The 27,199-nt window shown below is 40.9% G+C and overlaps 1 protein-coding gene across 1 annotated transcript in view; it reads left to right on the top strand.

Annotated features, from left to right (window-relative positions):
* LOC139155324 (B-lymphocyte antigen CD19-like) overlaps window positions 1-21,759 on the top strand; it is a 43,424-nt gene extending 21,665 nt beyond the window's left edge. The window contains exons 8-17 of the mRNA XM_070730450.1: window positions 1,544-1,654; window positions 5,631-5,681; window positions 9,205-9,264; window positions 10,565-10,627; window positions 11,465-11,539; window positions 13,115-13,183; window positions 14,562-14,630; window positions 16,049-16,138; window positions 20,081-20,161; window positions 21,480-21,759. Of these exons, the coding sequence (XP_070586551.1) occupies window positions 1,544-1,654; window positions 5,631-5,681; window positions 9,205-9,264; window positions 10,565-10,627; window positions 11,465-11,539; window positions 13,115-13,183; window positions 14,562-14,630; window positions 16,049-16,138; window positions 20,081-20,161; window positions 21,480-21,562 (752 nt within the window). The 3' untranslated portion in view covers window positions 21,563-21,759. The remainder of the gene's footprint in view (window positions 1-1,543; window positions 1,655-5,630; window positions 5,682-9,204; window positions 9,265-10,564; window positions 10,628-11,464; window positions 11,540-13,114; window positions 13,184-14,561; window positions 14,631-16,048; window positions 16,139-20,080; window positions 20,162-21,479) is intronic.
* The last annotated feature ends 5,440 nt before the right edge of the window (window positions 21,760-27,199 follow it).

Genomic DNA, 27,199 nt, shown 5'->3' on the forward strand with positions numbered 1-27,199 from the left:
ATGAATGAGGCAGCCTTGCAACAGGAGCATTTATTCTTCAGGAAATGGGGACATAGACCAGTGATGGCAAACCATTTTTCCCTTGAGTGCTGAAATTGTATGCCCACGCTCATAATTTAATGCCCCCTCGCACCCCTCCCCCCTGCACATGCACATGTTACCCTCCCATGTTGCCCTACCCCTCCATGCGTGCATGAGCCCCTCTCCCATTATCCGACTTCTGGTGAGTCTGGTAAGCCTGTTTTTCACCCTTCCCTTGCTTCAGAGGCTTTCCTGGTGCCCAGGGAGGGTGAAAATGGCCACCCCTGCCCCCGGAGGACCATTGGAGGCTGGAATCAGCTCATTTCCCAACTTCCAGTAGGTCAAGTAGGCCAATTTTTCACCCTCTCCGGGTTCCAGAGGCTTTCTTGGAGCCTGGGGAGGTTATGAATGCCCACCCCCACCCTTGGAGGCCCCCTGGAGGCCGAAAACACCTCCCAGAGCCTCTGCGTGAATCAAAAATCAGCCAGCCTGTGCCCACATGCATGCTGGAATTGAGCTAGGGTGATGGCTCTCATGCCGGCTCCACATGTCATCTGTGGTATGTATGCCATGGGTTCGCCATCACGGACATAGACTAATAGGGTTGGAAAGGACCTTGGAGGTGTTCTAATCCAATCCTCTGCTCAAGCAGGAGACCCTAATACCATTCGAGACAAATGATTGTCCAATCTCTTCTTAAAAATCTCCAATAAGGGAGCACCCACAACTTCTAGAAGCAAGCTGTTCCATTGATTAATTGATCTCACTATCATGAAATTTCTCCTTAGTTGTAAGTTGGATCTCTCTTTAATGATCTTCCACCCAATTACTTCTATCTATCTATCTATCTATCTATCTATCTATCTATCTATCTATCTATCTATCTATCTATCTATCATATCTCTCTCTCTCTCTCTCTATTTATTTTTATTTGTTTCGTCTAGTACATAATGTAGGAATGTAAAGATATAATCATATTAATATACATGAATAAAAAATTAGAAAAACATTAGAAATGATAGTATTCATATACATGGTGCTAGTAAAACATAAAGAGACTATAGGACAGGGGACCGAAGGCACTCTGGTGCACTTATGCACACCCTTTACTGACCTCTTAGGAATCTGGAGAGGTCAACAGTGGACAGTCTAAGGGTAAAATTTTGGGGGTTTGGAGATGACAATACAGAGTATGGTAGTGAGTTCCATGCTTGTCCTGCCCCTAGGTACTTTGGAAGATAAGTCGACCCCCTCTTCTTTGTGTGGGTAATATAATAAGGGCACTGCTTATGTCTAAGTTCTGGAACATTTTCATAGACAGAACCAGAACATTTTTCTCATGAGCAGAATTAATAAAGTGTGGTGAAAATACCAAGTCTTGTGGCATTTTGAAAGATTACTTTTTTCTTAATCGCACAAGAAGGTGCATCTTCAAATGATTATGCACCATGTATCTTAATTTGGTTTTGAAACATTCTCCTTTGGAAGAGATCTTTTGATGCAATGTGCTTCTTCTCTCTAGTCATAGAACAAGTTGATGCCTATGAAAACATGCCTCCAGATATGGGTGCACAATGTGGCCAGAGGTTACTGCAGAAAGGAAAAATATTACCCAACACCCTCAAGATGGAAGGTAGGTACAGATAGGCAGGGCATAGAATTAGGTACTGTGTGTGTAATTGGTAACATGGGATTATTTGGCTGTCTGGCAGCCACACTATAAAAGGAGCTTTCGGAAGTCTGTTCGCTCTTCTATTTAAGCTGAGCTGGAGTGGTGCTTAAAATACCAGAATAAAAGTTCTTGACTTAAAAAGTCACGCCTCTGCTAAGTTCTGTCAGTGCAAAGACTCACCTATCTAACAGGAAGTGCCAATAATAAAAATGATATAAAGAGCAAAGACTGATTACGAATGGGGAAATGTTACAGTAATAGCAAACAATATAGCATAGCATAGCATAGCATAGCATAGCATAGCATAGCATAGCATAGCATAGCATAGAATAGAATTCTTTATTGGCCAAGTGTGATTGGACACACAAGGAATTTGTCTTGGTGCATATGCTTTCAGTGTACATAAAAGAAAAAGATACATTTGTCAAGAATCATGTGATACAACACTTAATGATTGTCATAGGGGACAAATAAACAATGAAGAAACCATCAATATTAATAAAAATCTTAGGATACAAGCAACAAGTTAGTCACACAGTCCTAAGTGGGAGGAAAAGGATGATAGGAATGATGAGAAAAAACTAGTAGAAATAGAAGTGCAGACTTAGTAAAAAGTTTGAGGGAATTATTTGTTTAGTAGAGTGATGGCATTCGGGATAAAAACTGTTCTTGTGTCTAGTTGTCTTGGTGTGCAGTGCTCTGTAGCGACGTTTTGAGGGTAGGAGTTGAAACAATTTGTGTCCAGGATGTGAGGGGTCAGTAATATTATATGATCAACTAAGGTACCAATAATACATTGCACTTTTTCTTCCTTTTTTTCTTTTTATGGCCCTGTAATCCCTTAATTTGCGATAGGGGTTGGGCCAGTATCAGGTTGCTACCCAGCACACGCCACACTGCGCGCTGGTAGCAAAAATGGAGCTGCGCTCGCAGTTCTGTGTTGCCAGCGTGCGCATGTGTGTATATCCCAGCAAGATTTTGCTTGTGCACATGTACTGTTTTTATTGTTGTGAGCTGCCCCAAGTCTTCGGAGAGGTGCAGCATTCAAATCAAATCAAATCAACTCAACTCAACTCAACTCAACTCAATAGACAAATAAATAAATTTTTGCACAGAAGCAAATAAAATTGCTGAAATTTCTCTTGCGCGTGTGTCCTCACAAGATTTTGCTTCTGCGCATGTGCAGAAGTAATATCTTGCTGGGATCCGTGTGCATGCATGCTGGCGATGTGGAGCTGCACGCACACCGCACCGGTAGCGGTGGTAAGTAGGAACCCCTACCTGGTTGGGGCCACTGGATGGAGCTGAGCACTGCCTGACACCAATGCGTAGTTTGCAGTAGATGTTTTCTTTTTGCCTCGTGAGAGATATTGCGCTTTATCTACATCCTATGAATTGCTTTTAAAGATCTGGCTTTGAGTTGCTAGTGGCTTGATTGTGGTTTAATTTCTGAGGGTGTGAAGCCAACGCTACAAAGCACAGAAGGGGAATCTGCATCTCAAGAGTTCTGAAAAAGTAAATGTTTTCAGAGGTGAGGTTAATGCAGTTTTTTAACACAGCCCAATCCATCACGATAGCTTCATAACTCTTTACTGCATGAACAAGGGTTGTAAGAACAAGACTGTAAATTATGATGCTTAAATATGTTCTACATTTATTTATTTTTATTTATTCATTTTGTCAAACAATTATAGGGTGGTAATTTGTACAAATAAAACATTAGATAAGTAATGATAAAAAGTAACAAAAGAAGACAATAGGACAGGGATGGTAGGCACAGTGGTGCGCTTATGCACGCCCCTTACAGACCTCTTAGAAAGAGGGAGAGGTCAATTGTAGATAGTTTTAAATGTACCTAGGTATTTATTTATAACTTTTCCTGTTATTGTAAAGCAACATTACAGTCACCTGTCACTAGTAAGGCTTCCTTAAATGAAGGCAGGATGCAAAAAATAATAATAATCAGCACAGGAAATGTGTAAAGCTGTTTAAAAATTGAACAAAAGAGGCCCTCCATCTTCCAACGTGGGGCACCTGCCTTTGCCATTCACAACAACAAACAAGACTTGTTATACTTTGAAAACACCAGAAATATTGGTGTGAATTTCTCATGTTTGACACTGTATTCCTCAGAATCATAGGGTTCTTCAAGAACTGGGTGAAGTTTTATAAGAGACTAATGGCAAAAAAATATATTTACAGACCACATTGTTCTCATAATGACCTGTTAAAAAAACAATTAAGCTGGCTATTTTGTGGATGGACCCTTCTCCATCTCCATTTTTATCTCTTCTTTCATGTTCTACAGCTTTACAGGTTTTAATCACTAGCAACAATAGCTAATGTGGTAGTAACCAGAATATGTTCATGCCTTGTGCCACCAGTAGAATAGAATAGAATGGAATGGAATAGAATTTTATTGGCCAAGTATGATTGGACACACAAGGAATTTGTCTTTGGTATATGTGCTCTCAGTGTGCATAAAAGAAAATATAGATTTGTCAGGAATCATGAAGTACAACACAATGATTGTCATACGGGTCAAATAAGCAATGAAGAAACAATCAATATTAATAAAAATCTTAATGATACAAGCAACAAGTTGCAATCATACAGTCATAAATGGGAGGAAATGGGTGATAGGAATGATGAGAAAAAACTAGTATTGCAGACTTAGTAAATAGTTTGACAGTGTTGAGGGAATTATTTGTTTATCAGAGTGATGGCATTTGGGGAAAAAACTGTTCTTGTGTCTAGTTGTCTTGGTGTGCAGTGCTCTGTAGCGTCCTTTTGAGGATAGGAGTTGAAACAGTTTATGTCCAGGATGTGAGATGTCAGTAAATTGATAGATGTCAATTCATGGCCCCATAAAAGGGCCATAGTTCCACCTTGAAACAGTTTATGTCCAGGATGTGAGGTGTCTGTAAATATTTTCACCAGCCTCTTTTTGACTCATGCAGTATATAGTCCCTCAGTGGAAGGCAGGTTGGCAGCAATTGTTTTTTTCTGCAGTTCTGATTATCCTTTGAAGACTGTGTCGGTCTTGTTGGTTGCAGAACCAAACCAGACAGTTATAGAGTTGCACATGACAGACCCAATAATTCCTCTGTAGAACTGTATCAGCAGCTCCTTGGGCAGTTTGAGCTTAATTTATGAAACAAGCTGATCAGCTAGGCAACTTTTTGACACAAGCAAGTCAGATGAGGAAGTAAATAACATTAACTCTTCCTCTTTTTGCATGATTAGACAAAGAGTTATTTCATTATGAGTGATTTACAACATCTTGCATAGGTGACCAATCATTGTGCCAAAATAGCATTCTACAGAGCATTCTTAAAATACAAGTTTTCAGGAGATTCCATGCCTGGCTGCCTGCCTAGTATCAGATAAACTGTCTTTAAAAATCATATAGAACTGTGTTTCTCAACCTCGGCAACATTAAGGTGTGTGGACTTCAACTCCCAGAATTGAATGCCAACCGCACATTTAACAATGAACTTTCCAGCCCTATTGCAGTCATGTCATGTATTATCATGATGCAGTCCATTCTTAATATAGGAAGCCAGTGCCTTAAAAAGAGCACTTTCAAATCTCTTACGCATGCATGCGTCCCCTCACAAGATTTTGGTGCGTTTTTGCTTCTGCTCATGCACAGAAGCAAAAAATTGCTGGGGGCACGCACGCATAGTGCATGCATGCACACAAGACAACTGAAGCTGCATGCGTAGCGCACTGGTAACGGCGGCGGCAGCAGCAATCCGCCCCTAGGTATGGCTTATTAAGGCTTTATAAATGGTACTAATACTTCATGTGATTTGGATTGCCTGATGTCAATCAAACAAATTTCTGATGATTTTTCTGATGATTTTCTTTTTCAATCAGAAAAAAGCTAGTCTGAGAATTGCATGTAACCATGTCTTCCTTTTCTTTCCATCAGATGAAGAAGAATACGAATGTCCTGATAGTGAAACTGAGCTGAAGTCAGATGGTAAAATGGGTCAAGGGCTGGGGGAGGGGCAGCATGAGATGGGAAAGGAATTTACAGTGGTACCTCTGCTTAAGAATGCCTCTACTTAAGAACATTTCTAGATAAGAACCGAGTGTTCAAGATTTTTTTGCCTCTATTTAGGAACCATTTTCTACTTAAGAACCCGAGTCTGGAAAAAATTTCCCAGGAAATTTGGCAATTTCCTGCCATCCCCCCTTTAATCCCGGCCATCTGGGCTGCCAGAGGAGACTTTTTGGTGGTGCTTAAGGAGGCTTTGGCAGTGCAGAGTGAATGAAGCATTTTTCTTTCTCTGGGCGCTTGGACAGGGAATAAACCTCTGACTGCGCCCAGATAAAAGAAATGCTCCCTTCACTCTGGGCAGCCGAGGAGTCACTACAGTGAAGGAAAGGCGCCGGCTACAAAGCGAGCGAGGGAGAGGAGAGCTCTTCAGCATGGGAAGGAAGAAGCAGCAGGTAGCAGCAGCCAGTGTATAGGAGGCAGTTTATGGGAGGCAACCTCGCAACGAGTGTATTGGAGGCGTGTGCTCCTCACCACCTCAGAGTCCTTTTTTTTTTAAGCCTTAAAGTTTTGGATTTTTTTGATTCCTCTCACCTCACCTTCTTCCTTCGGCAATCACTCTCCTCTTCCTCTTCTTCCTCCTCCTCCTCCCACCCAAATTCTAAGCTTTTATTTTTCTTTCCTAATGGGTTAGCACGCATTATTTGCCTTTTCATTGATTCCTATGGGAAAAATTGCTTCTACTTAAGAACGTTTCTACTTAAGAACCTGGTCACGGAATGAATTAAGTTCTTAAGTAGAGGTACCACTATATAGAACAATGGTTAGGTCTGAAGCCCTAGACACAGAGTGACCATCAAATGTACTACAGTCAACTGAGCGCTTAAATCTCTTAAATGGAAAAATTACCCTCTTTAGATATATAGGGCTGGATGTGTGGAAATTTTGGATTGGTTGGAATCATTATATATTTTTCTTTGGGGAAATGCACAAATGTGTCAAAAAATAAACCATTATTTACTTTATATTAGGAAATTCCAGTGAAATCTTACCATGCTGTAAATTATTAATTTTAGTTATGGTTGACATCAATTTACCTGGTAAATCTTATTCAAGTGGTACAGTGCTGTAGTGGGTTATAAAATATTTTGCCACATGTTTGCATGCACAAAGCGTCTGGGCATGTGCAAAAGCATCCCAGGCAGGTGGATGGAGCTTCCCGCCACCAGCGCTACCAGTTATAAGAACTGGTCCAAACCAGGAGCAGCGCACTGCTGGGGCAGTGTTCTGCGAAACTGAACATCTCATTGTTAAAATATAATATATGCAGCTAGAGGTAAAAACAGAAAAACAAAGAAAACCAAACTTTTAAATCGGGCAACTTTAGCCTCATAGTAGAATGTGGAAGAGGAAAATAATAGTGAAAGTGAGAAAAAAAAGTGGGCGGGGCAAAATGGCAGCTGCTTCTGGCTCGCTACTGTGCGGCCCAGCGACAAAGGGGAAAGATCAAAAGCAACATGAGAAAATATTATTTTACTGAAAGAGTAGTAGATGCTTGGAACAAACTTCCAGCAGACGTGATTGGTAAATCCACAGTAACTGAATTTAAACATGCCTGGGATAAACATAGATCCATCCTAAGATAAAATACAAAAAATAGTATAAGGGCAGACTAGATGGACCATGAGGTATTTTTCTGCCGTCAGTCTTCTACGTTTCTATGTTTACTAAGGTATCCTGATAAAGTGGGATCTCACAAGTAAAGGGCAGCCATTCGGGGCCCTACCGGAATGCTCTGGAGCCCCAACCCCGCTCCCACTCTGGTTGCACCGGGGCGGCAGGCACCTCACCTGGTTGAGCCAGTGTGAGAAACAGCTCGGAGAGGTGGCCAATGTAGCAGATGGGCAGGAGACGTGCCCGGCTCTCTGGCTGCTGGAGCCACCCTGCTCCCACTCTGGCTCCAGTGGGGCGGCAGGCGCGTCCTAGGAGCATGGCGGTTTGAGCAGGCAGGCGCTGGCTGTGTCTCATGGCTTAGCCAGCATGAAAAGTAGCTCAAAGAGATGGCTGCCATCCTCCGCGCCCGCCTGCCAGGCTCTCCCTGGAGCATTTATTCCTGCTGGCAGCTCCCAGCTGGCACTGACAGCCACCTCCACCTCTGCGAGTCGCAGGACCCAGCAGCGGTAGAGGCACCTCATGCTTGCCGGACAAGTGCCGCGCTCTCTGGGCCCGCGGGGGTCGCTGTTGCTGCTAGCCGGGGCAGCGAGATTCGGCTTCTGCACATGCACATAAGTCGAATCTCACGTGCATGGCTGACTGTGATGGACCTGTGCACGCAGGTCCATTTCCACCAGTGGAACAGGTGTTCCACGCCATTCAACCTCCTGCCCACCTCTGGATCTCACTATGAAATGGGAGAAGCTGGAGATCCCTTTTACATTCTTTCCCACAACAAAGAAAAATGAAAGAGGAAATTTGGTTGGACAGGATAAAAGTAACCCTTCCTCGCACAGTAAATTAATTATAAAGTTATGTAATTAATTATAATTATATAACTTTATATAATTAATTATAAAGTTTGTTTGATAACCAGATCCCAGTTAACACAAGGAATCTTTTTCTTATCAGGAGATAATCTCCAGACATCCTTCTGTAAATCAACTTTTCATTTTAGGAATGTTAAAAGCTATCTAATCAATTTGTACAACCACAGGATAAAGGTTTTACTACACTCCAGTCTGTCATGAGCTCAAATATCATTTAAAAAGAGAAAATAAGTCAAATTAAAATACAAAGCATCTATGACCGCCTTCTGCCCACTGACCGTTCAGGTCCCAGAGTCGGCCTTCTCCAGATCCTGTCAACCAGACAATGTCATTTGGCGGGACCTAGGGGAAGAGCCTTCCAGCCCTCTGGAATCAGCTCCCCACGGAAATTTTTACTGCCTCCACCCTCCTCGCCTTCCACAAGAATCTTAAGACTCATTTATGCCGCCAGGCTTAGGGCCACTCGATTCTTGCCCTCTGGCCAATAAATGTGTTGAGAGAAAAGTTGATCGAATGGGGATGACTGGTTTTTTTTTATGGTTTGGGTTTTTTTTTTTAGATTTTAAATTTAATTAATTGGATTTAGGATGTTATATATTCTTCTATTATATGTTGTGAGCTGCCCTGAGTCCTTAGAGAGGGGTGGCATAAAAGTCTAATTAATAAATAAAATAAATAAATAAATAAATAAATGTTACTTGGCAAGTTACAAAATCCATGTCAGGTGCCCCTCAAATCCATCTCATCTGCCCCTCAGGAGAAATGCAGTGAGGTGTTGCAGCATTCCTGTGGTCAGTCATAAGGGCAAACGACCACAGGGTGGTGCCATGGCCATAACTTTGAAATGGGGTCATAATGTAGTTTTTTCCCTGAGGGCATTTGTCCTCAGTTCAAACTGCAGGTAAGCGGCCTATCATATCTCAAGGACTACTTGTAACCTTTAAAATCTTGTTTTGCTACAGATGATGAAAATTATGAAAACACTCAAGAAGAAGTGAAACCGGGAGATGTAGTTTTGAATGGTAAACTAATTTCTCTTACAAGCTTTTCTTTTGTAATGTAAGTTCACATCAGATGACTTCATTGGTTTCCTACATTTAGTGAAGTGAACTGATGAACATCTCAGGGCAACTGCAGAAGGTTTTTGAAAAAGTTAAGATATAAGCCATGACCGTAGAGTGCAAATGTCCTTTTTGGTTTGTTTGACCATCTTGTACTGATCTCCTCTGGACCCTCATTCTTCAGCAGCTCATTGAATGAGTAATGTTGCCTGCATGAGAAATAAAACCCTATTGGATTTATGGGCAGAGAATTATAATTGTTAAGGGTAGCTGAAAAACAAATATTTGAGAATATTAAACATTCAGTTGTGTATGTATGAAAGAGGGGATTCTGAATTTTGTACAGATAATCCTCAATGTACAATCATTTGTTACTGACCACTCAAGGTTGCAATGGCACTGAAAAAAGTGACTTACGACTGGTCCTCACACATATGACTATTGCAGCATCTCCACAGTCAAACGATCAAAATTGGGCGCTTGGCAACCAGTATGTACAGTGTTCCCTCGATTTTCGCAGGGGATGCATTCCGAGACCACCCGCGAAAGTCGAATTTCCGCGAAGTAGAGATGCGGAAGTAAATACACTATATTTGGCTATGAACAGTATCACAAGCCTTCCCTTAACACTTTAAGCCCCTAAATTGCAATTTCCCATTCCCTTAGCAACCATTTAGATTATTATTCCTTGCCTTTCGTAAACTTTTTAAAACCCACCTCTGCCGTCAGGCATGGGGGAATTGAGACATCTCCCCCTGGCCTATATAATTTATGCATGGTATGTTTGTGTGTGTGTCTTTCTTTTAAATAAGGGGTTTTAAGAGACTTTTTAATATTAGATTTGTGATACATTGTTTTTTTATTATTGTTGTGAGCCGCCCCCAGTCTGCGGAGAGGGCGGCATACAAATCTAATAAATAAACAAACAAACAAATAAATAAACAAACAAATAAAAATAAATAAATATAAAAATAAATAATATCTTAACATCAGAATAAGATGGAGGCCTCATCACAGACCCAACAGAAAACACATGTTGCCAGAGCAGGTTTGTGCTTAAGTGAGGTAGAAGTTGAGACCAGTCCTTCAAATCATTGCTACAAGAGTGCTCCACAGTTCCTCCACAGATTTTAAAAAGAGGACCCACCCTTCTTCTCCAGATATGTTTCATGTACAGTATGCAAAACATGTGGATTAACAATGACAGCCATCCTTTACTTCCTCTTTTTTTAAATGACAGCTGTTCTTTCTTCTGCCCTAGATGTGCTCATTTACGAAAATAACAAGGACAAGGTGACGTTTGACCTTCACAATGGGAACTCAGGTATTGACAAATACATGAGTGGTCTTGACAGAATGAGAAATGAAGGTGCCATGATAAAAAGCCCTTCAGGGCATCGGACCAGAATATCTCCGGGACCGCCTTCTGCCGCACGAATCCCAGTGACCAGTTAAGTCCCACAAAGTTGTCCTTCTCTGAGTCCCGTCGACTAAACAATATCATCTGGCGGGACCCAGGGGAAGAGCCTTCTCTGTGGCGGCCCCGACCCTCTGGAACCAGCTCCCCCCAGAGATCAGAATTGGCCCCACCCTTCTCGCCTTTCATAAGCTCCTTAAAACCCACCTCTGTCGTCAGCCATGGGGGAATTGAGATATTCTTTCCCCCTAGGCCTATACTATTTATGCATGGTATGTTTGTGTGTATGTTCGGTTTTTAATAAGGGTCTTTTAACTATTTTAAATATTAGATTTGTTATACAGTATGTTGTTTCTTTTTTTTAAATAATTTTTTATTTTGATTATAATACAAACAAACAAGGGAACAACATAAAACATATATACATACCTATATATATGCATATTAATTTACTTAATGATTGATACTTTACAATTCTGTTTTGTTAGTTCATTTCTTTCCCTTTAATATTAGTTCAGTTTCTTATTTTTTTTCTATCCAGTTATACAGTTTCCCCCACACTCTATAGTAGTTGTTTCATTATTGTTGTTAGCCGCCCCGAGTCTACGGAGGGGGCGGCATACAAATCTAATAAATAAGTAAATAAGTAAATAAGTAAATAAGTAAATAAGTAAGTAAGTAAGTAAGTAAGTAAATAAATAATTGGTGGAATATTCTTAATTATTGTTTTTTTATGTCCCATAGCTGACTCTTGGTACTGCAACAAAACCGAACAGGTCCTTGAGAATTTGACCCAAGACCCAGACCCCATTGCTGAAGGTAGTGTCTGGTTTTGATATAGAAGTTGAATGGACAAGCATAACACCTATATAGACCAGGGTTTCTAAAACTTGTCAATTTTAAGATGTGGAGAATTCAATTCCCAGCCAACTGGGTTTCCAAAACTGGTGTTCTTCATGTCTTGAAACATATATTTACACATATCCAGGTGTTTTAGCTAGAGATAATGTATGTGTAGTGTTCTGCAACACCCTGTTTGTTGAGAACAGTTAGAAGTACATCCAAAGTGATTTTTATTTTTGAAAAGAGAACTCGGCTAATTTTTTGAGGAAAAACAAAACACACAATCTTTCCATTCTCCCATTACCACCAACCTGTCAGGACTTATCATTCCCCCCCAACTAATCTCAACAAATCAATAACTTTCCTTCCAGTTTCCCACGCCATTCAAAACAACTGATGAAGCTTCCAGGATAGGAAGCAAAACATCTTGTTTTTTTCTCAAAAATAATCAGTCTGGTTGCCTTTTCAAAAGTAAAAACCACTTTTGATACAACTATGACCTGGAAGATTGAGAATCTTCATAGACAGCTAGAAGTACAGTATTCTAAGTAAACATTATTGTATTGTGGATATATTTTCCCCCCTGGTCTAACATGCGCATTCTTGTTCTTTTTTCTAATCCAGACTAATTTTAAACAAAAGTAATTGAAACAAAGTTGTCTATAGAATTTTGAAGTTAACAAATATATTGAAGGTATTGATTTTTAAAAATTGTAAAGATACTAGTACTGGTGGCAAAACCTTGTGCCCAAGAGCCTTCATATGGGGACCAGGGACCCACAATCTTCATATCACTTCATTGTGGCAGTTGCATGTTACTACAGGAAAACTATTTTCCTTTCTTTTCCTTCTTATGGCTTTAGTTATTATTTATTTATTGAATTTATCTTCCGCTCCTCTCACTATAAAGCAACTTTGGATATCTTATGAGAACTTTCAGGGTATTTCTCATAACAAAAATTGTCTCTGTAAGATGCTGACAAATTTAATAAATCATGGGGCTGCTGGTGATGATCTACTGCAGTGTTTTTCAACCAGTGTGCCTCGAGACATGGTCAGGTGTGCCGCAAAGCTCAGAGAGAAAGAAAGAGCAAGAGAGAAAGCAAGCAAGAGAGAGAGAGAGAAAACAAGAGAGAAAGCAAGCAAGAGAAAGAAAGAAAGCAAGAGAGAGAGAAAGAGAACAAGAGAGAAAGAAAGAGAGAGAGAAAGCAAGCAAGAGAGAGAAAGAGAACAAGAGAGAAAGAAAGAAAGAGAGAGAGAGAAAGAGAGGGAGGGAAGGTGGGAGAGAAAGACATAGAGGGAGGGAGGGAGGGAGGGAGGGAGAGAGAGAAAAAGAGAGCAAAAAAGAGGAAAGAAAGAAGAGAGAAAGAAAGAGGGATGGAGAGAAAGAGGGGGAGAGAAATAGAGGGAAAAGGAGGAAGAGAGAGAATTTTTTTGTCCAAACTTTTTTTAGCCCCCCCCCCCATGTGCCCCATGGTTTTGTAAATATAAAAAATGTGCCACGGCTCAAAAAAGGTTGAAAATCACTGATCTACTGTATTTATTTAACAGACAATGAAAACTATATAAACTTGGAAGAAGAGTGCCCTATGAGCTCTGGTACAGCACGACTCATAGCAGGTATAAAATAGAAATTAAACAACAACAATAATTAAAAAAACCAAGTCCAGAATTTGTTATCTCCAAATGTATGACATTTCTCCATCTTTCTTCATCAGCGAAAGCCAACCTATTTCTAGAAGGCATATTTATTATTGCTATTATACATAATCTTCAATTTACAATGACAAAGGGACCAAAATTTCTATTGCTAAGTGAGGCACTTCCTGAATGAGTCACGCCCAATTAATTATCTTTTCTGAAGTTAAGCAAATCACTGCAGTGGATAGGGTAGGGTAAGGTAGGGTAGGGTGGAATGGAATGGAACAGAACGGAACAGATCTGATCCCTTTTGGGATCTTCTGACAAGCAAAGTCAATGGGAAATAAAAATAAAAAAGCAGATTCACTTAACAATCAGGTTCTAACTTATCCACTGCACTGGTTCATTTAACAACAGAGGCAAGAAAGATAATAAAATGGGGCATAATTCACTTAACAAATATCTCACTTAGCAACAGAAATTTTGGCCTCAATTGTGGCTGTAAGTCACCTGTATTTTTATGTCATATCTAGTTAAGGAAATTCATAACATCAAATCAGTGCAGTTGGAAGTTGAGATTTCTTTAGACTGGTAAAATGAGTTATAGCTGTGATATATATATACAGTGTTCCCTCGATTTTCGCGGGTTCGAACTTCGCGAAACGTCTATACCACGGTTTTTAAAAAATATTAATTAAAAAATACTTTGCGGTTTTTCCCCCTATACCACGGTTTTTCCCGCCCGATGATGTCATATGTCATTACCAAACTTTCGTCTGCCTTTAAAAAACATTTTTTTAAATAAACTTTAATAAATAAACATGGTGAGTAATAATATAAATGGTTGCTAAGGGAATGGGAAATGGTAATTTAGGGGTTTAAAGTGTTAAGGGAAGGCTTGGGATACTGTTCATAGCCAAAAATAGTGTATTTACTTCCGCATCTCTACTTCGTGGAAATTCGACTTTTGCGGGCAGTCTCGGAACGCATCCACCGCAAAAATCGAGGGAACACTGTATATATATATAATTGGCAAGCTGAAATCACCATGTCACAGTGATTCCAAATGGATTTTATCAATATTAAATACTCAAAATATAATTAGAAACTGGCTGCTACTTAAGTATTAAGTCTTGTGTAAGAGTCAGTCTATATCACTTCTGGGAAACACAATTAGTTAAGTGACATTCTTTTTATATAGTACTTCATTTGTGGAAATCTTTGTTTGTGGATGAGTTGGGATGCTCAGAATAAAGATTTCTAGAGAAGAAGCCTCTGTTTTTAAGATTTAAATGAATATTTATGTAATCGCAGTATAAAATGCCATTTAGCTACTGGTATCCATCTCTGCTTCCAGGTTTACGCTTCCAGCTGGCTCTGGAAATCCACAAGGACAGGCAGGATGGAGGCAGTGAACCTTCTACAGGTAAGTAAAAAGTAGAACTTTAGTGAACCATAAAATCTTCAAACTTCTCCTGGGTCTGTTCTCCTAGCTACCAGACTGATGCATAGCATGATGTCTACCATCTTTTTATTTTTAAAACTACCCCCCTACATATCAGAGGTGGGCTGCTCCCGGTTTGGACCGGTTCTATACAACTGGCATTTTCCCCTGTTTGCCCAACTGAGAGTGTGGTCATAAGTCGAGGACTACTGTACTCTGATTTATTCTAATCTCATTCTATTTCCAACTCCAAATGACTACGACAGCTGGCTTGGCCCATCCCCTCCAAGAGCTGATTGTTGCCCTGTACGACCATGACATCATTGGGCTGCTTGGATACCGTTCTCAGGCTGGAAAACAAACAGATCAGGTTGCCATGCAGAATTGTTGATAACATCAATAAATACGTTTATTGCTCTAAAAATAGGTCATAACAATGCCATAGCATAAAATGCAATAAGCCGAATCAAAATAGAATAATTAAAAGAATTAGATACAAACAACTCAAAACAAGGTAGGCCAGATTTATTACTTTTAAAAATATATATTTTTGAGATTAAATGACAGTAGAGCAACAGCAGCAAACTAACGGCTAAGAGTTAGAAACATTTTGCAAGAATATAATTCAACGATTCAAAGTTCCCAGCCTTTGAATACACACTTGAATTGATCTACCATCAATAATTTGGCCCCAATCCCATTGCATATGGGGCACTGGAGAACATAGTAAATGATGTCCTTCTTGGACCAAGAGGCCAAGATACTGTTCAACAGAGTCCTTCGAGAGTTGGGGGGCATACAAATTTAATAAATAAATAAATAAATAAACAGGAAGCTTGCGAAACCTTTCTTCAAGACATGAAGAAGAAATGGCTGAAAGGCTTGTAGTATTTGCCAGATAAATAATATCAGGAGTAGAATAGAATAGAATAGAATAGAATAGAATAGAATAGAATTTTTATTGGCCAAGTGTGATTGGACACACAAGGAATTTGTCTTGGTGCATATGCTCTCAGCGTACACAAAATAAAATATACATTTGTCAAGAATCATGTGGTACGACACTTAATGATTGTCATAGGGGTCAAATAAGCAATGAAGAAGCAATATTAATAAAAATCTTAGGATATAAGGAGCAAGTTACAGTCATACAGTCAACATGGGAGGAAATGGGTGAAAGGAATGATGAGAAAAACTAGTAGAATAGAAGTGCAGATTTAGTAGAAAGTCTGACAGTGTGGAGGGAATTATTTGTTTAGTAGAGTGATGGCGTTCGGAAAAAAAACTGTTTTTGTGTCGAGTTGTCTTGGTGTGTAGTGCTCTGTAGCGACGTTTTGAGGGTAGAAGTTGAAATTAATTAACATAGCCCTATTTTGAGAAGTTCTTGCTTTGTTCATCAGGGTCTCAATCCTATGAAGAAATGAATGGATCCTTGTGTCCCACTGCAAGCAAACTGTTTTACCTCCATGCCAACACAAGCAACGAAGAAGGTGAGTATCAAAACTCCTGGATTCTATAGGAAGTAAGTTGGTGGCAGGAAACTTCAGGGACTACTTTCATAGAATCTGAGAAAGGATTGCTAACAAACAAGCCAATGTCCAATTTGTGATAATGGTTGAGGCTAGGATCAAGGAAACCAAGGTACAAGTTGGATGCCAGCGGTGAAAGATATCACTTAGGTGACTTTAAGCAAATCATTCACTCTCAACCCAACCTATCCCATCAACTTTTGTTTTTTTTTCTGGAGAGGAAGTGCTTGCTGTGCATGCCATCTTGAACCCTTGAATAAGAGGCAAGATAAAAATCCAATAAATAAAATAGATATTTTTCATCTTTACAGCTACTTGCAGTAGATGTCGGAACAAAACTCAGGAACTGTTCTTCTGCATTTTAAGGACAAGCAGTAGAAAGGGAGGGATGTTTTTCAAAGCCATAGTATTGCAGCAGAGGCGGAGTAACGACACGGACACAAAGAGCTGGATTTAAAATGGGTCATTTTTATTAATTAAATTTGCATAATTTATTCATTAAATTAGCATAAATTTAACTATAACCCTAACAAGGACCCGCAGGGTCAAACAATTGCTTCCGAGGCGGAAAATGACGTCAGAAAAACTTCCGGGGCAACTTATGGGCGTAGCTTCATGCTGATCCAGGTGAAGGGCCCCGCCCTCACCTGGATCTCTGCCATGCACCTGCATGTGGGAGGTCTCGCTGTCTAACCCCTACAAGGGGAAAGAAATGGGCGGGACCCAAAGACAGGTTCCCCCCAATTGCTCAGGCCGTTAGCACCATGAGCCTTTGGAGAGAACCTGTCAATCATCCCCAAAGATGCCCAACGTAGAACATGCAGTTGCTAAACACCACCCAGTTTTCCGCCCCTAACCTGCCTACCCAAATGACCAGAGGTAAGCCAATTAGCCTAAACAGGGGACAAAGTATCCGTCACCACAGTGTGGAATAGGCGAAAAAACGGTCGCAGAAAATACTGAGACCGCCAAAAATTCCTATTCGGCCCCCTAAGGGCGACCCACAGTGGCACACTGAAAGATAGGGAGGGCGGGTGGGTGTTCGCTCTGTCGTCGTCGGGGCGAAAAGGAGGCCCAAAGCCTGCACAGCCCTTTTTATAGGGCTGGCAGGCTCCGCCCCCGACGACGTCATCGGCTATGGCCGATGCTCCCAAAATGGCCGAGATCTCACGAAATCTCGCAAGATCTCGGCCCCCAAGATGGTGGCTACGCCGAAAGGCTGTGTCTCCCTGGCCCTGCGGCAAATCTGGGCCGGAGAGTAATTCACCGGCCAGGCATTGCAATGAATTACAATGGGTGATTTTTTTTTCCTCAAGAGGGACTCTTTTGCATTTAAAATTGTGTGGCAGATGGAGAAAAATCTTCTGCTTGGCAAATGCAATAAACAGCTGCTGTAGTGTGTATTGCGGGTTTATTGATCTATGAACTTAGGATATTTTACTTGAAGAGCAGAAAACATTTGAATGCAAACAAGCACACTTATCAAATTAATTACATGGCGTATGTCATTTTGCTGGCTTTCTTACTAAAGGAATAGTAGCAGATTTGGGCGGGGGAACAATCTTGTCCTTGACTAAGCATATTTATTTTTAACTTGCCCCTTTCCATAGAAACTTGGCCAAGACACCAAATATGGAACAAAGAGATTTTTTTTCCTAATTGCTTTATCAGAAGTCTTCAAACTTGGCAACTTTAAGACATGTGGACTTCAACTCCCAGAATTCTCCAGTCAGGATAGCATAGCTGGCTGGAGAATTCTGGGAGTTGAAGTCCACAAGTCTTAAAGTTGCCAAGTTTGGGGACCCCTGTTCTATATAGTCTATGCTTGCTATCGTTGATTCTCTTTTCTCTGATAGAACTTCTGTTTCACAATACTGTACAGTGATATCTCGTCTTACAAACCCCTGGTCATGCAAACATTTCGAGATACAAATCTGGGGTTTAAGATTTTTTTGCCTCTTCTTCCAAACTATTTTCACTTTATAAACCCAAGCCACAGCCACTGGGATACCCCGCCTCCAGACTTCTGTTGCCAGCGAAGCACCCATTTTTGCACTGCTGGGATTCCCCTGAGGCTCCCCTCCATGGGAAACACCACCTCCAGACTTCCGTGTTTTTGCGATGCTGCAGGGACGCTTCGCTGGCAACGGAAGTCTGGAGGTGGGGTTTCCCAGCGAGGGGAGTCTCAGAGAAATCGCAGCATCACAAAAACAAAGAAGTCCGGAGCTGGGGTTTCCCATGGAGGGGAGCCTCAGGGGAATCCCAGCAGTGCAAAAACGGGCACTTCGGCTGGCAAAAGGGGTGAGTTTTGGGCTTGCACGCATTAATCGCTTTTCCATTGATTCCTATGGGAAACATTGTTTCGTCTTACAAACTTTTCACCTTACAAACCTCGTTCCGGAACCAATTAAGTTCGTAAGATGAGGTATCACTGTAGTTTCTATCTTACAGCTAATCCTTGACTTACAAACACTATTGAGGCCCAGAATTTTTGTGGCTAAGCAAGACAGCTGCTGAATGAGTTTTGCTCCATTTTACAAACTTTCTTGCCACAGTTGTTAAATGAAACATTGCAGTTGTTAGTAATGTGGTTATTAAGTGAATCTGGTTCCCCCATTGACTCTGCTTCTCAGGAAGTCACAAAAGATGATCCCATAACCCCAGGACATTGCACAAATGTCCATCATAAGTACCTGCCAATCAGTAATGGGCTGCTGCCCCCACGGGGAGGGGGACTGAGTGGGGGTAGTATATTTATGCACTATTTATTGAATACTTAATAGGTTTTTTTAATTGTCCTTCTATCTCTATTACCTTAGTACGATCCTTAATTACTTTTAAAATAGGAAATAATTAAATAGTATACTTTTACCCATAAACACTTTAATCATTTTAATTATTATCTAGAACTGAACTTTTATAGCAATTAAAGAAAATTGAGCTACTTGCCTAATCTGTTATCATATGAGCCCTGTGGGTTCAGTAGAAAACCTTAAAATAAAACTGTGCTCCTTAACAAATAATGCTGTCTATCATTTGTCCTTTTTGTGGCAATTCAAATAATGTGACTTAATCAATTGAAAAAGAAGCCATTCCCACCCAATCACATGACTTTTAAGCCATCTTGGTCAAATGATTGTCAAGCCACTTCCACCTGGTCACATGACCATCAAGCCACACCCACAAAGTAAGCCATGCCCACAGTGGCAATAAAGATTTTGGCAGCGCATCACTGATGCCAGTTGCCAAGATCCAAATTTTGATTGCACAATTAAGGGTGAAAAACAGTCATGACACATTTTTTTCAGTGACATTACCACTTCAAACAGTCACACAAATGTAAGTCAACCTTCCCAGCATGGCTGGCTTCCTGTCTGTTCTCCACAGCTGCTCCCTCCTTCCTATAGCAGTACACTGAATACTAAAAGAGGGTTCCTACTGGTTGTGACGGGTTCTATAGAACCTTTAGTAACTTGGCAGCTTGGCTCGCTGGAACCAGCAGTAACCCAGGCCTGACACATCCCTGAGTCAGTTCTCTTGGCAGCACCTTAGACGGCGCCATCTTGTTTTTTATAGTACTGCATCTGCGCGTATGCATGTGTGGCACAAAATGCCCGCCTATGCAGCGCATCCCTGAGTGAACCGACAGTACCAGAATCCAGAACCCACCCCTGGGACAACATTTCTGCAACAAAATGGGCTGAGAACCAAATTCAACAAGTTTTAAAGCAGTCACTATACTTGGAAAGCCCAGCATAGTATTAAAGACAGGACGGGAAGGCGGGGGGGAATGGCTAACTCTGAACCATTTGGATATCTCCAACTCTCCCAAGTTCCAGAAATCTTATTGTCATAAATTGGGACTGGGAATTCAAATAATCTGTAACAAGTTTCTCACTGCAGATGCCGACTCCTATGAAAATATGGAAAGCCCCACGAGCCTCAATTCACGCAGAGACGGGATCTTGGATCCACATGGAGAAGGTAAGTTGAGAGGAGAGGGAAGTTATGGAGTTGGAAACATTTCCATAGGAATGTTGCCTGATCAAACTTGTTGTGGCATTCCCAGAGTTAGAAATTAATCTGTTACCGGGGAAATAAATCATTTGGGTCTAGTTGTTGTTATTTTTTTTTTGCTAACTAAAGAAAACATTCTATTTAATGAATTCAGAGTTCTATATTATCTTTAAATCAGTAGTGGGTTCTAAAACCCATTGCTACTGGTTCGCGCACACGTGACATTTTTGCACATGCCCAGAAACATCCCGGGTGGGTGGACGAAGCCTCCTGCCACCACTGGTTAGCACACATGTGACACTTCTGCACATGAGCAGAAGCATCCTGCCGCCACTTCTACCAATTCACAAAACCGGGCCAAACCAGGAGTAACCCCCCTTTGGTTTAAATTGCTGCAGATCACATAGTATGCATGAAATGTTGCTTCTACAGGATCTAGATCATGGGTTTTGTTACTTTCTCCAGCACCACAGCTCACATTAGAGAAACATCTTTCAGCTGTGGCGAGGCGGGCGTTTGCCCAGGTTCACCTGGTGCACCAGTTGCGGCCCTATCTGGACTGGGAGTCACTGCTCACAGTCACTCATGCCCTCATTACCTCGAGGCTCGACTACTGTAATGCTCTCTACATGGGGCTACCTTTGAAAAGTGCTCGGAAACTTCAGATCGTGCAGAATGCAGCTGCGAGACCAATCATGGGCTTCCCTAAATATGCCCATGTCACACCAGCACTCCGCAGTCTGCATTGGTTGCCGATCAGTTTCCGGTCACAATTCAAAGTGTTGGTTATGACCTATAAAGCCCTTCATGGCACCAGACCAGATTATCTCCGGGACCACCTTCTGCCGCACGAATCCCAGCGACCAGTTAGGTCCCACAGAGTTGGCCTTCTCCAAGTCCCGTCAACTAAACAATGTCGTTTGGTGGGACCCAGGGGAAGAGCCTTCTCTGTGGCAGGCCCGGCCCTCTGGAACCAACTCCCCCCAGAGATTAGAATAGCTCCCACCCTCCTTGCCTTTCCTAAGCTCCTTAAAACCCACCTCTGCCATCAGGCATGGGGGAACTGAGATATTCTTTCCCCCTGGGCTTCTACAATTTATGCATGGTATGTTTGTATGTATGATTGATTTTCTAATAAAGGTTTTTACTTGTTTTAGTATTGGATTGTCACATGCTGTTTTTTATCACTGTTGCTAGCCGCCCCGAGTCCACGGAGAGTGGCGGCATACAAATCCAATAAATACAAATACAAATACTACTTACCCAATCTTCATTTCTTCCACAGATTCTCCCTCTGGGTCCAGATGGCAGCACATTTCTGTTCCTTTTGGAGGCGATCTTAGAAGTGGGCTGCTATGCTCAGACTAATATTGCCACAGCCTGAGAACAAGCTGGGGTCAATTCCTTTCTTCTCCAAATTAAAGATATTTCTACCCAGAATTCTACTCTGTTGCCCCAAGGAAGGAGAAAGGTTAATGTGTTAGATGTCAGTTCTTTTACAAGAGAAGGAACCCCTGGCAGATTAGAATTGTGTCTGATGTCTAGCCATTGGAGCAGTGGAGAATGGCACAGGGATTTCTGAAGGAGTTGTGGTGGGTAGAAACTTGCATTTTTCAGTTGCTCAGAGACTCCGAAAAATGTCTCTTTTGTTTCACAATTACTTCCAAGCAAACTTGGACATTTTAAGAAAAATAAATAAAAAGCAGTTTATGGATCTGATGAATTAACAATCAGCAAACGTATAATATTCCTCAGAGAACCCAGCTCTGGAACAAAGAATTTGCTTGGTGATTTATTAATTCTTTGGATAAGTATGAAAACACCCCTTCTTCATTTAAGACTGTGTTGATTGGCGACATGACAATCACAAAGCTACAAAGTCAAAATGCTTTTGAAACAGCATTTTAAGGAAGAAGCATATGATTATAAATGCTCTTTCAACAGGTAATTGTTTTACTTGTTTAATTGTTTTAACTGGAAAAGATATTCAACTGCAGTGATGTGCTTATACTTGCAAAGTTCAGAACTGTGCAAAGCTTAATATCCTCAAAATATTCTAAGAAAGTGAAAGTTGGAGTTTAAAAAAAACAGGGCAGGACGAGAAGTGATGTTTTGGGGATCCTTGTGTTGAAGAAGCCTCCTGAAAATACTGGGACTAGCCAGGAAAATAAATAAATGAGTCCAGAAGTCTCACTGTTCTGTCTGGGTCCCCCCAGATGCCAACACCAACCAAAAAGAGTAGTCAGACACACTGGTAAAAGGCAAAGGCAGTTTATATAATTCAAAGAAAACACAGGTAACAAAAACTGTTCTTACAGACAGGACCACTATGAAGCTTCACAGAGGTTTCACGAAGGCCAGGCAATAAAACAGGATTCTTGCTGGCAAAAACAACGCTGGAGATAATAAAACCCACGCCTCCCCCAAGTCTTCCAGACTTCTAGGCCACAAGCCAAGATCAGAGATGCCGAGGATCGAAGCAAGGTCACAGGACTCCCAATTGATAACTCTTCACAAGACTGTAAGGGCGGGCCGCCTTTTCAACCCTGCTGAGGAGAACCACACCCAAACCCAGCTGTTGCCAATTCAGGGATGGAAATACCTTTCTAATTGGCCCCGTCTTTGAGCTGCTCGTCGCTGCCTCATATCTATTATAGCCTGTGCGTCTTCATCCAATGAATCCAGGCTACTAGCTGGGGAGAGCCCCCCCCCGGGGGTCTCAGGCTGCTCTCCCTCCTCCTCTTCCTGACGTTCCTCTCCCCCATCTGCCTGGTCCTCCCCCTCCTGTTCACTGTCCTCCTCCTCTGGGCATGGATCCGGCAGAGCTCCAGCCGGTGCCTGAGGAGCCTCAGGCTGAATCACAACACTCACTTAACCCACAAATGACCAGACTCTACTTTGTTCTTCTTTGGACACACTATGTGAACATCTGACTCTCTTGAAGACAGCTGTAATGTTGGGAAAGGTGGGAAAAACCAGAAGAAGGGAATGACCAGGAGTAAGGTGGATGGACTGAAAGTGGTGATAGGATCATCAATGGAAGATTGAAGGGCTGGATGATGGATAGATCTTCATACAGAAAATCGGTCTATGTGGGTGTTAAGTGGAACCAACTTGATGGCACATGATCAAATCAATTTTTAAAGGGCAAAATCTGCGAGGGATTTTGGTGAAGGGCATAAGATGCTACAGTCATTAGACATGCTTATGTCAAGAAAAACAAGAACTTTGTTATACCCAGTAGGGAACAAATGGGTTTTATTTCTGCACATTTATCAAAAAAGGACACATTTGTCTGGCTCAGACATCCTATTTAGCCATAATTTAATGAAGATCTACAATAATAATAATAATGCTAAACTATAAATGATGTCTAGGTCCATATAGTATGTTACAATATATCAATATCAAACTTATTCCAGTTGTGGATTGTTGCCAATTTGGACCGCTTCTTTAGAACTGGTAGTGGAAATTTCCCACCATTCACTGAATCGGCAGCAATGACCTTTGGTTGCCACGGATTGCCAAAAACCCCTCTGAGCATGCAAAAAGGCTTCTGGACATGCTCAGAGGGTCATTTCTGGGAAGGGATGCACAAAACATGCACTTCTCTTGCAATGAGAACCAGTAGGGAAGGTAAGTAGAAGACACCACTGACTCATTCCATTATAATTTAGTACAGTGTAAAGGCCTGTGGTTTATTTGTCTCCTGGCTATATAAAAATGATTTCATTGCACTGTTAATAAACTGGGGAAACTTGTCCCAGCAAATTATTGTTCTTCTTTCTCTTGCTATCATATGTTTTATCGGGTCTTATATCCCATAATATAAAATATTATGTATTAGACTGTTTTCTGCTTCTCGTCATCTTGTGATTTCAACGAGCTCACTTTTAATTTTTTATTTGAATCCAGGTCAGGTAGTTGTAAACTTATGCAGAAATGAAGACATCTTTCTTTCTTTTTTTAATATATTTTTTATTGTTTTTTTAAAAAGACAAACAAAAACTAACTCAAGGAGCTACCATTGCTCCGCTTGTCATAGAAGTCTAACTAATACAAAAAACAAAACCCTAACTGTGGTCAGATCAATACAGAAATATCACACGTATACATTACATACTTGTTAAATTTAACTCTGTATTCTTATGTTAATTAAATTTCTTTATCTATAAAATACTTATTCAAAAAATAGAATATAGTAAATAACACATCTAACTTTATCATACTATGAACAAAAAACAAACAAACAAAAATTCTATGTTTATGTTATTTTTAAACTGTTTCACTGTTTCATAAGATAGAGTGAAGACATCTTTCTTGAAAATATTTCAACAGCTGTTGCTGGTACATAAAGGCAGTCCTCAACTTACAATTTGTTAAAATTGTAAAACTGTAAAACTGAAAAAAGTGATCTATGACAATTTTTCACATTTGCGACCACTGTAGTATCCCTATGAACATGTAAACAACATTTGGACACTGGAATGTATTGATGACGGTTGCAGTTCCCAGGGATCACACAATTATTTCTTGTGAACCTCTGACAAGCAAAGTCAACGGAGAAGCCAAATTCTCTTAACAATCATAGTCATTCACTTAACAATGGCAGCAAGAAAGGTTGTAAAATGGGGCAAAACTCACTTAACAGTTATCTTGTTAAGCCACAGAAATGGGCTGAATGTGGTCATAAGTAAAGGACTACCTGTAACTGTTTCTAGTCTTATACAATTAAAATTAAATGGAAAGAGCAGTGATCTCGAATGAGGGAAATACTGCTGCACATCCACACATTTTCTGATATATTTGAGGTTTATAGTCCTGATACAACTCCGGGCTTCTAGATTATCAAAATAACAACAACAATTGTTGGAAGGGACCTTGGAGGTCTTCTAGTCCAACCCCCTGCTTAGGCAGAAGACCCTACACTACTTCAGACAAATAGTTATCCAACATCTTCTTAAAAACTTCCAATGTTGGAGCATTCACAACTTCTGGAGGCAAGCTGTTCCACTGATTAATTGTTCTAATTGTCAGAATATTTCTCCTTAGTTCTAGGTTGCTTCTTGTTTAGTTTCCACCCATTGATTCTTGTTCTACCTTCAGGTCCTTTGGAGAATAGCCTGATTCCCTCTTCTTTGTGGCAAGCCCTGAGATATTGGAACACTGCTAAAATGAAATACAGCTTGTCCTTGACGAAAATCTATACCTGGAATTAGGATTTCTATTGCTAAGCGATGGGTAATTAAGTGAGTCAAGCATAATCTGTTGACCTTTTTTCCATGGTTCCTGAATGAATCACGGTAGTTATTAAGTGAAGCACCCACTGACTTTGTTTGTCAGAAGCCAGCTACGGAAATTTTTAAATAGTGATCATATGACCTTGGGACAACCATTGTAAATACAGGTCTTTTGCCAAGTGCTCAAATTTTGATGCTGGGGATGCTGTAATTATCATAGGGGTGGGTGGGACATTTATTCTATTTTTTATTCTATTTTTAAATTTACCTATTCTGATTTTATGTATGGTGGGACTGGTCTCTGGGTGTCACACGACTTTCGTTGCCAATGACAATTCGTTGTTTTTGACAATGACAATAAATTTATTATTATTATTATTATTATTATTATTATTATTATTATTATTGTTATTATTGTTATTATTATTATTATTAATGCAAAAATCAGTCACATGCTCCTTTTTCCATGCCATTGTTATTTCGAACAGTCATTAAATGGATGGCTGCAAGTCACTGAGCAGTATGATGTTTCTATAGATCCTGGATTTTGCTCCAACTTCAATCCTATCAGAAATAAATTTTGGGAAATAGGACAAGACTCAAAAAAAAAGTAATTTTAAAAATTACTCAGTGGTCTCATTTTAGATTTCGTGTCATCTGAGTCAGCATTCACCAATGTTGGTGGCCCGGCACAAGAGAAGATGGGGTGAAGAGAGGATGGGGTTTGTGGGGGGGGGCAGGTCCATGCATGTGTATGCGCACAAAGCTTCATTTGTGTGAGGAGTGAGCTTGCACATCTGCCACTCACGCGAGTGGGGCTGTGAGCACTGGTGCTCGCTGCTTGCGGGAGTGGGGCTGCAGGCATGCACTCTGGCCCAACATTCATAAGACCTAGTTGAGAATAGGACATGGCCTGGTAGTAGGCCACAGCCCACAGGTTGGGGGGCCCTGATCTAAATTGCACGGTACATTACAACCTCTGAAACAATGAAGCCCCAATGGAGGAATTTTGGTCTGATTTCAGGAAAACACAGAAGGCCAGGAACTGCAAATAGAACAGGAAGTCCTGAGACAAAAATTTGGCAAATAACTTGGAAAGGAGCACGTAGAAGAACCAGTGGGAAATATTGTGACTGTGCTGCATAAAACTTTCAGAAGCCGAACGTTAGATTGTAAATTACACCAGGAAATGAGAGAGCAGATATGACAAGCAAAGCTATCATGTGTTTGGAAGATAAGCCAGTGGAGAACATGTAGAACATGAACATGAAGAAGACAGGGGATGTGAGGGGAAAACCATGTCTCTTCCTCTTCTCCATCTTTTTTTAACCCAGGGTGGGTTTCTTTCTCCCTTATTTGCATAAAGATGAAAGCACAGGCATATATACCTCATCATATACATATTTATTGATTGATTGATTGATTGTTAGAGTTGAAAGGGACCATGAAGGCCATCTAGTTCAACCCCCTGCCCAAGCAGGAACCCTATAGTACACCAGTCAAGTGGCAGTTCAATCTTTTCTTAAAAATTTCCAGAGTGTTGGAGTTCACAACGTCCGCTGGTAGGTTGTTCCATTGGTTGATTGCTCTGACCGTCAGGAAGTTCCTCCTTATCTCCATGTTGAATCTCTCCTTGGTCAGCTTCCAGCCGTTGTTCCTCGTCCGGCCCTCAGGTGCCCTGAAGAATAAAGTGATCCCCTCCTCTGTGATATTCCCTCGTATACTTGTAGACTGCTATCATGTCCGCTCTGGCCCTCCTTTTCTC

The sequence above is a fragment of the Erythrolamprus reginae genome, unplaced genomic scaffold (assembly GCF_031021105.1).
Source record: "Erythrolamprus reginae isolate rEryReg1 unplaced genomic scaffold, rEryReg1.hap1 H_1, whole genome shotgun sequence".
Taxonomy (NCBI): domain Eukaryota; kingdom Metazoa; phylum Chordata; class Lepidosauria; order Squamata; family Dipsadidae; genus Erythrolamprus; species Erythrolamprus reginae.